We start from the raw sequence: 10,729 nt of genomic DNA on the forward strand, positions 1-10,729 counted from the left end.
GATACCGTTGACCCGGTCATTGACCCTTGTCATTTCGGTCGGGATTTCGGTCAGCGATATCTCTGTGATGCACGCAAAACAGTCGAAGAATTTCACTATTTTTTACGTTATCAACTGAATAATATCCAATTTGATACCGTCAATTTGAAAATGTGACTTAGCATGGCCGTTTGGTCTACGTCGATTTCAATATCGTCTTTTGCAAGAGTACATACAGTCGGAAAACAGAACGCAATCTCGACACTAATTCGTTCCCCAGTTTGCAGCAGTAGACACAGGCAGCAATGGAAGCCGTGCGGAAGTCAAAACACCGGCGAAAATGCTCATGAACAGAATTATCACAGTGTTTCGTGTAGAGCATTTAAATGTCCTACACACTGTTTCTCAACATCTTCTGCTCTTAATCAGAGAGGACGATCATTCACAAGCCATGGAAACACTGCTGGAACTATGAAGCAACTGTTACAACAAAACAGATCTCGAAACCATGCCAACATCCACACCCCATTAGCGGTTCATGACAATCTGTACAGGAATCCATCGCGGAATTGGTTTGGACATGCTAGACTAACTCCTGAACAAGTTAGCGAAATCCTACGCAAAAATGAGTTCGCTCAGACAATTAAAAAGCAGGATGGTTCGTACTTGAATTTTGTTAGTAACCAAGTTGCATCAAACAACCCTATTGAAGATCGTCGTGCAAAGGCCAAGAGCCACCTAAGTGATGCAATGTTATTTGGGGTATTTGACGGTCACCGTGGTCCTGCTTGTGCCCAATCTATAAGTGAGCGGCTGTTCAATTACATTGCTGCAGAGCTTCTTCCTTATCAAGATCTCCTGCAGGCGCAACGGCTGTTTGACTCGGGTGAACTACGTGAGATGGTTGAGTGGTATCATCACCCCAATGATTACACGTCCCAAGATCGGGCTTACACCTATCAAAAAAGTCTTCATAGATATCTACAAGACAACCTGTCTGTCGATTCTCATGAAGGTGAAGCTGACATCGCAGAGGACCTAATCACTGCATTTGAAAGACTGGACAAAGATCTGTCTATGGAAGCGCTCACCCCCTCCAGTGCAGTTATGTACGATGAAGCAATACATACAGTATTTTCTGGTGCTTGCGCGTGCATCGCGTACATTGATGGGAGCGATCTATACATCGCTAATGCTGGGGATTGCAGGGCTGTGTTAGGTAGCCAGGACGCTGATGGATTTTGGTTTGCAAAACCATTATCTATTGATCATAACGCGCATAATGGTGATGAAATTAAAAGGCTAAAAGGAATGCATCCGCCGAATGAATCATCAACAATAATCAAAAATGGACGTTTACTATCGGAACTTGTTCCACTCAGAGCATTCGGAGATGTACGTTATAAATGGGCTGCCGATACGCAAAGAAATGTTCTAAACCCATGGTATGGTAGTGATGTAGTCCCAAGAAGTTATCACACGCCTCCGTATTTAGTAGCAACTCCGGAAGTACAGCACCATGTTGTCAAGGAAACTGACAAGTTTCTTATTCTAGCCACTGATGGGTTGTGGGACTGCATAACACCACAGAGAGCGGTGTCATTAGTCGGTGATCATCTTCTGTTGCAGAGAGCTAAGACGTCAGCATCATTTGAGAAGCGGCATATGAGATTGGGCGAGGTCAAACAGCAACTCGTTCAACGCAGAGACGCGCTTCGTCCAATAGACAGGATAAATGCTGCAACACATCTTATTCGGTACGCTCTAGGTGGATCGCAAAACGAGTTTGATCACGACAGACTAGCTCACACTCTCAGTTTACCAAATGATGTAGCTAGGCAATATAGAGATGACATCACAGTTATTGTTGTGTATTTTTAAATTATGAAATGGCATGATAAATAAAATAATAATTATAAATAAAATAATTATTATTGAAAAAAAATGTATTCACAATTTTATTTGGTAGTCACAATTGAAGCTGTATTTACACTCTACTGCTGAGCGACAAGTGATTGGTATTTGGCCAATGAGTTACCGTAGTGCGCTTTTCCCAAGGCAACAAAAGCGTGCTACCTCATTGGCTAGAAACCATGAATCATTCTTCGCTCAACGATGGAGTATAAATTAAAGTGAGCAAGCTTGGTAATTGTGTTTTTACCAACATCAAATTTTTTAATTATCACTGAACAAGTCAAAAATTATAATTTTGTATATAAAATTATGATAATTGGAGTAAACAATAAAGTGTATTTTTTTTTAAATGTTATTCTAATATTAGCAATGCTCATTATGTGATTGAAATTTACAAAACTATGGGACATCATGCCTTAAGGTGGTACTACACCCCTTGATAAATTTGTCACTATTTTTGCATTTTTCTCAAAAACTAATAAAACACTGGTAACAAAAGTTATGTATATTATAGGGGCAAGGAATCCAATTACTACACTGGAATTTCAGTGACTCGAGACAAGTAGTTATTGATTTATTGATCAAATATTGGTTTTCCCTCATTTTTGACTGTAACTCCACAACTGTTGTCTGTGTTGAAATAACATTTCCAGTGCAGTAGTTGTAGTCCTTGCCCCTAATATATACATATCTTACTTGTCACCAATGCGCTATAATTTTTGAGAAAAATGCAAAAATAGGCACAAAATTGGCCAGGGGTGTAGTACCGCCTTAAACTGCTTCAGGTCCCATAAAACACATTATTTATGGCAGTGATTTTGAAAAACAAATTGGGAGTAATTTAGACCTAAAATTAAGTGGTGTACATAGTATGCAAGACTACATACTCATACTGTGTCTCATCTCAAGTTGAGAGTAATCAGTAATGCCGTGTTGGATTTCTTGGCAGATTCAAATCGCGCACCCTGTGGGGCATATACACATGATTTGTCTGTACGCTGGATTCGAGTCAGCCACTTCAAAATCTAACATGGTTGAGACAAGACACATGTATACAAGTAGTGTTATCACTCTATTAAGAGATTGTCAATTGATATTTTTTTTAATTGAGGGGGGCATGATATAGATGATGTACATATTGTGCTGCATTACAATACTAATAATCTGTCTGAGTTAATCTGAACACACTTGAAAGTTTCAAGAGCTATTAAATTGAAACCATAAACTCGAGGGCAGTTACAGGTTCTTTTTAAGTGTTTAAAGATCTCCTACATATCAGGGCTCAAAATAGTGCTTATCTTCTCAGGGCTCAAAATAGATGGGACTGAGGGCCAATTTCAACGAAAAATTAAAGCCCTAATGTACGATTTCCTTCAAATTTTAAATTTGCTATCCTATACTCAAAATGCTGAAATAATACTAACTGTTGGGAGAGGTTTCTGTCCCTTTTGAGCTGAAATAACAAGGTACAAAATGTATTAAAAGTGAAAGAAACCCTATTGGTTATTTTGGCTGTAGTCATAATTTCATGAAATTATGACTTTATGTCGAACTTTGCTACTTTGACCTACAAACACAAATTTTGCAAACTTGTTTATTTTATAATTGTATGAACAAGTTTGTGAAATGCGCAAATTTGCATTGCTAAAATTGGCCAAACTGAGAATGTTTCTGGCCTATAACAAGTCAAGAGGAACACTCTATTTCTCTAAATAAAAAATTTGGTTGGTACACCACTGCGAATATATACCCAATTGCCAAGAAAGTTTCCTCGCCCTCGCTGTTATACGTATGATGGCACCTCGTCAGAGGAGGTTTGTACATTGTATGTGTGTGTGACTGTGAATGCAATACATTTAGAGCAAATCAATCGAAGCAGTCTTGATTTGCTAAGAATTGAACAGGGCACCTCTCACCAAGTCACTCTAAATATCTTTTCAAAAGTAAAGATGTCGACATTGAAGCTGGAATGGATAATAGCTGGTAAAACTGTGCAATGAATCAGTCAATATTTGTTTTGAATTTAAGGGGGTACTACACCCCTAACCAATTTTTTGCTTATTCTTGCGTTTTTCTCAAAAATTATAGCGCATTGGTGACAAGTACAAAAATGTAAGATATATGTATATTATAGGGGCAAGGACTGCAACTACCGCACTGAAAATTCAGCAACTCAAGGCAAGTAGTTATTGATTTATTGATCAAATATTGGTTTTCCCTCATTTTTGACTGTAACTCCACAACTGTTGTCTGTGCGAAATAAAATTTCCAGTGTAGCAGTTGTAGTCCTTGCCCCTATAATATACATATCTTACTACAATGTTCTATAATTTTTGGAAAAAAATGCAAAAATAGGCACAAAATTGGGCAGGGGTGTAGTACCCCCTTAAACTGACGTTTGCAGTGTATAAATAAGTGCATGCATGCATGATTCTTTTGTTAACTTTGAAGTGTTTAAAATAATTATCTGTCGGAGTTTGATTACTTATCACTTAAAATTGGGGATTGCACTAGATCGCATCTTTGCATCCAGGATGTGTTTTTTGTAGCCCTGGATTCATAAATTTTGAAAAATAAATTAGAATTGGTATTGCCTCACACTGTCAAACATTTCTTAAAGAAAATATATTCTTTAGCGCCCTCATTTAGTCCACATGTCCTGGATGTAATCCTTTCAAACTTTATATAAAATCTATACTTAGTATTAAATTGTAAGCAAGGTTGCATGCATACAAGATACATGATATGAAGTTGTGTAATTCACTTATGTATGAATATCCAAGATTGTACATTTTGTGGTGTATTATGCTAATATGAATTTAAATAAATTATATCTTTTCAAGCCATCTGAATTGTAGTCTCCTTTATTGGGCTGTTCCAGATGAAATCCATTCAAGTTGGTTAGCAGGTTAAAAGGGCATTTCGTGATCCACAGCCTCATCCCCCCACTTTTCTCAAAAAAAGTTGAGATTTTTATATCACTGGAAACCTCTGGCTACATAATGTTTATATACAAAACATTTCTTGCAGATTAATTCGTTTAGCAAAGATATCGTGAAATTCGAAATTACAACACATTGTCTATGGAGCAGTGTAATACACATAATAATGCATAACTCGCAAACGCAAAATCGGAATCAACTGAAATTTTGGGAATAGGTGTTTTTTTCGTGGATATCTAATGAAAAATACATAAATAGAGGATGCTAGGATCACGAAATACTCCTTTAAAGGCTTAATGTACGATTTCCTTCAAATTTTAAATTTGTCATTATAGGCCTATACTCAAAATGCTGAAATAATACTAGTAATAATGATCGGGAATGGTTTCTGTCCATTTTGAGCTGAAATAACGAGGTAACGTGAAAGAAACACTGCTTGTTATTTTGGCCGTTTAACACGCAGTTCTATGGGCGGACATAAAGTCATAATTTCTTGAATTGTGACTATGTCGAACTTTGCTCTGTTTACCTACAAACACAACAAATTTGGCTGATTCCATTTACCTAAGTTGGCTCTCATGATCGAGAATTGGATTATTTTACCTATATAATTTGGTTCACCTCAAGTTTGGTTGTGACATGTGCGTATTTTGCTCGCCGCAGTATCGCATCGCATGCGTAAAGTTAAAACGCGCTGAGTGTACACGCCCGCGTACAGAGGCAGTTGAAAATGCATTGATGTCACTACCGAACTTGAGGTGAACCAAATTATAGTAGCACTACCCTGTTGTATGTATACGGTATATATGCCACTTTATGCCAAAATAATGCACACCCTCCCTCAGGCTCCCCCGGCCCTTTGACAACTAAATCATTAATATGCTCCTCTCCCTGTAGTTTGTTGCACCTGTACCTACATGTTATACACAATGAATCAATGGCATATAAACACCAGTAATATTCAATTTCACAAGATTTATTTACATCTCAAAATATACATGATAAATACATTGCATAGACACGCATGCATAGCTATGTTATATTATGTACACACAAGATTTGATTTTCTTTACAAATTGTTATATAGTTTTTCGCAAAGAGACATCTGACAGCTATAATTTCAGAACAAATTTGTATCATCTAAACAGATTCCCGAAAACTTTCTGTATGTAAACACTACATTTAGCCAAATTCTTAAAGGCACATTCATTGATGCGAGCAAAGGTGTAAAAAATTGTGCCTAAGAGTAAATTTAGGTATTTTTGCTGTGAACAAAAAAAAAAAAAGAGGTAAACAGCAGTATCAACAAAGTTGAAGCCCCATTTTTAATTCAAATGTAGTTTAAAAGAAATTAGATTCATGTAAAATGTCTCTTTTTGTCTTTAATATACGGCTTTCGGCTTTTAAGTGTTTAAAAACACTTTTTAATAGCACAAAATGAGAGTGAAATTGAAAGGCAAATTATACATCAAATTACTGCCCAAGCCTGACACTTTCAAAAGTAGCCCAATTTTAGGCAGGTAGCGGCATGGTATTTTGAGTACATGTAGCAGCAAGTGATCGCAATGAAGCCCAACTGTGCGCCCGAGTGCAGCATTGGCATCACTGGGGATTGTGCAGCAAATCCTACCTGCCTGTCACACCAGCATGGACCAAAATAACAGGCCACCCATATATTGGGTTATTCCAGTTGAAATCCATACACCCCCTATGGAAGACATGCCTTTAATCTCTAACACAGGGGGTGTAGATTTCAAATGGAATCAAACAATCAGGTAACCCCATTTGACATTCACGCTCCCTGTGTGTAAGGTAAATGTTGTATCTTTTTTAACTTCACACAGTCACAAACTTTGTTCCATAGAGCATTTATTATCCATAATAAATTATATCAAATTTAAATTACTTGCTCTTTTCTTCCTCAAAATAAATAAAAATATTCAGGATCAGCAGCATATTTAGGGTAGGTCTGGTTAAGCCAATCAAACAAATTCATTTTAGGCTTGATCAAAGTATAAATTCACTAGGGCTCAACCGATATGGCATTTGTCTACCAATCCGATATCCGATACAGAATAGGTCCAGTGGTTCTCTTAAGTCGTTGTAAAATTTGGGTTAGTTTTTTGTTATGTTTTTTTTTAATTGTTTTTTTTTTACTGATATCCATACATATTATATATTATACCAAAAGATTACCACTCAAAATTGCACCATGAGTAATGCCATTGCAAATCTGCCATCTTGCTTTGACGCTCATGGTGGCATTTGTCAGCAAGAGCCTGAAATCAAACAATAATTTAAATCTTTGAAGCCATGTGTGATTTGCTCCACAGCAATGCCCTTAATTTTGTTTTAATTTCTACCTTTTGCACAACTGTAATGGCCATTGGTGTACATAAATGCCCTGTGAAAGACTAAGCCTTAAGTGCTAATTAATTACAGTAAAATTTTACATTTATAATAAAACTGGAGATCCCCGCTTTTATTCTGAGCTCACTGATCGAGTGCTGAATAAAAATATCACGTACGTGTTTACCATTGAATCATTGTTTTTCCAACATATCCAGGCTGCTGGTCAATCATCTGTACTTCGTCTTTAGCGTGATATGCATGATCGCCCGGTAGCCTGAATTTGTTTGAAAAATATTCCACAATGGGTTGAATCTGCTATAATTGGGCTTTATTTATAAGCTTGATAGCTTACATTTATAGGAAGCCACACCACTAGCCATGCTTCAAGAAACCGGTCCATAGTGGCCTCTAGATACATGTATGCAACACACAAACATGGCAAAGTTAATTGGTACTCATTTTCTAAATAAATATGAATTCATTACAGGTGCTTTTGCAAAATATACAATTCCACCAGACTTAGACAATGCAGATAATGGACGGAATATATAACTGCCCCCATGTGGAACTTGAGACGAATATAACTAAAGAGATACAAAGCAATGCACAGCCCTATTGCTATCAAGTATTGATCATATCCCGAGGTCTTCCATATGGTAGCTTCAACACAGAACTGTCTCTTGACACTTATGTGTCCTAATTCATGAAAAGGTAGTTAAATTTAATTTCAAATATCAAAGAAAGTAACTAGCACTGCAGCTGATTTTTTGCCGGCGAATACTGTTAACAACTTCCTGACCGCAGTGTATTGAAACCGTGTAATTGATTTGAGCGTGTGCAGTAAGCAGGTAAGTGTAGAGCTAGCACGGTTTGCGTAACAATATCTGTGGGCGACCTGGATCGCTGCACAAGGTATGAAAGAATGGGGCTTTAGTTATATTCGTCTCAGGCGCAACATGTTGTAGTGTCATTAATGTTGAATACTTTGTTGGGCACAGAATAGTACCACGGCAAGGTTTATAGCAATATTTGTCACTATGAAAAAAACAGAGCGATATGACCTGTCATATTAAATCCTCAATTTACAAATAGTGACAATATATACTGTAATAAAAGTCAGAACTAGTTTGTGTCTAAAGATCCTGTCAATCACACTTCCCACGGCCTGTGATTGGTTAGTAGTGCGTAAAAGCGAGGCTGATTCATCTGGTGCCTTTCACCAGATAAAGGAATCACAAAAAATGGCAGACGATGTTGCCACTTTTACAAGGCAAACAACAACTTTTTTAGTCATTGTTCAAAAGTTTCCTATTACTAAAACCTAACTTTGCAGTGGCTATATGTTTGAAGGTGAAAAACTAACCATATGGTCATGTTTTTTATACTGGGCTCCTAAAAAGGGTGGCTCTGTAGCATTCTTACTCATCAAGACGTGTTTACATGCATGTAGCTTGTTTATTTGATATTTATTATGAGCTTGTTTAGTACTATGTTTTTCTTTAATAATTGGTCTTTCAATTTCTGAAACAAAAATTTATGATTTTCATTTGTACTAATTACTGTAACTCGTTAAGTCTAATTAGTCAGGGGTGGCTCATGTGGTGGAGGATCATGTGGTGGAGGATCACAATGCTGTACAATGGGGATCCTCCGCCACATGATCTTCAACAAACATTATTCATGGATTTCTACTTATCTGTACTTGATCTCAGCCAAGTGATAATCATGTTTAACATTCATTGCCTCAGTATGTGTTAATTAGACAATTAAAAATTACTAATTACTTGTTGCTACATTAATAAAGTTCGTTGCCCTCTATGTATTTGCATAGGGATTTAATGTAGGCAACATTCAAAAGGGTGCTATGGACAAACGAAACATGATAAAAGACTCAAATTTCTTAAGCAGACCTTGCTTGTGATCCTCTTTACTTCAATAAACTAAAAACTAGTAAAACAAAGAAAGTTTGCGACAAATCTGAAAGAGCGCCCTCATGCTCACTTTTGATCCAAAAATTCCATTTTTACGAAAACGCCAAATGTCGAATTCTCTTTTAACTTTCAAAACTGGATTGTTGAGCTTATTTTACATCTAGTTACATGCCTCAATCATGAAAATTTGCATCTCCAGTGCCAGATAAGGGGTGTTTTGAAGAAATTTATATAAATATTGATAGATTTTTGACCACCTTGTATTTACATAATTGAAGTACTTGACCGCTAAATGTTCCATATGGCTGGGTGGGCAATTAAGTTAACTATATTAAACATGTGTCAAAACTTTACGTTATCAATGTACGTCGAGGGGTGACACCCCTAACTGAATTAATATTGTCATCCTTATTTTGCTTGTTACACCCTGTATATTATATGGGTCACCCTGTATAATGACTCCCATTGTATTGTTTCTGAAATCGTCTTGAGTATATGCTCTCAGAATATATACTTTTATTGGGTTCTAATGTAAATTTTTGAATTTATAGTGCCAAACCTGTAAAAGCATGTGATTTGTTTGAAAAATACACATGCAACGCAACTGGTGCCCAACATAAAAAACATGACCATAGGGCAAACTGTTTTATCGCTGCAATTAGAAACTTCAATAATCACAACAATTTTAAACAAAACCGTCTCCGAATTTGATTGACAGGTGGCGTCAGACGCAAACTAGTATTGTTAATTCCAACTTTCATTATAGCATGCCTTTAGTGTCAACTCACGACCAGTTGGCTTCACAGTAACTTTTTAGCAACATCGCTAGCCATGACAGAATGATCTTAGAGCATTGTACAATAAGCAACTTCTGTTTGTTCACTAGCAATGAACATTTGAAATCCATACACCCTGTATAGAAGACATGATCTCAATATTCCACACAGGGAGTGTGAATTTCAAATAGGGTTACCTAAAGGGGTTACTCAATTTGAAGTCTACACCCACTGTGTAGGAGCTTAAGGTCATGCAATAGGGTATATGGCCCGGTGGGGTCACTCAACTTGCAATACTGACCGCACGATCGTTACCAAAATCAAGGAAAAAGGGGTCATTTTTAGGGCATGTCCGCGGACAAAATTGTCCGTGAAATTGGAAAAATAGGGGTGTTTTATTGCACAAATGTCTGCGAAATTGAAAAAGTGGTTCTTATTATTTTCTCCTGATCCCGTGGCCAGATAAAAAAATCACAGGAATAAATTTGGTTTCCTACTTTGTACTCATCCCGTGATCAATATTGTTCTCGGTTCTGATTTATATGCAAGGGGTACTACTTGAATTCTGTGATGCCCTTGTTAATTACTGGAAAAAAAAACATTCATAGGCCTAAAATCCTTCCTTGAAATGTTGAAATAGGGTCAAAATTGCAAATGTGTCCTCGGAATCTAAAAAATAGGGGTGTTTCAGAGTACCATTTTGTCCTTGTTTTGGAGTAAAAAGGGGGTAAAATTTCATGATTTGTCCTTGAAATCGACTGCAAAAGGGGGTAATTTGTACTTGTGGTAACGGTCCTATGCGTCCCCCCTGCCAGGGAGTGACCCCACCGGGGTA

General features: G+C 37.0%; 1 protein-coding gene across 1 annotated transcript; it reads left to right on the top strand.

Annotated features, from left to right (window-relative positions):
- The first annotated feature begins 38 nt into the window (after positions 1-38).
- Positions 39-4,739, top strand: LOC140146718 (pyruvate dehydrogenase [acetyl-transferring]-phosphatase 1, mitochondrial-like). Its single transcript, XM_072168590.1, has one exon. It carries the CDS (start codon positions 163-165, stop codon positions 1,858-1,860), a length of 1,698 nt encoding a protein of 565 aa, XP_072024691.1. The 5' UTR covers positions 39-162; the 3' UTR covers positions 1,861-4,739.
- Positions 4,740-10,729: the final 5,990 nt, after the last annotated feature.

Source organism: Amphiura filiformis, chromosome 2, assembly GCF_039555335.1.
Source record: "Amphiura filiformis chromosome 2, Afil_fr2py, whole genome shotgun sequence".
NCBI lineage: Eukaryota > Metazoa > Echinodermata > Ophiuroidea > Amphilepidida > Amphiuridae > Amphiura > Amphiura filiformis.

Bases quoted from the DNA above. Each gene is read 5' to 3' on its own strand.
- LOC140146718 (XM_072168590.1), top strand. From the start codon at position 163: ATGGCCGTTTGGTCTACGTCGATTTCAATATCGTCTTTTGCAAGAGTA.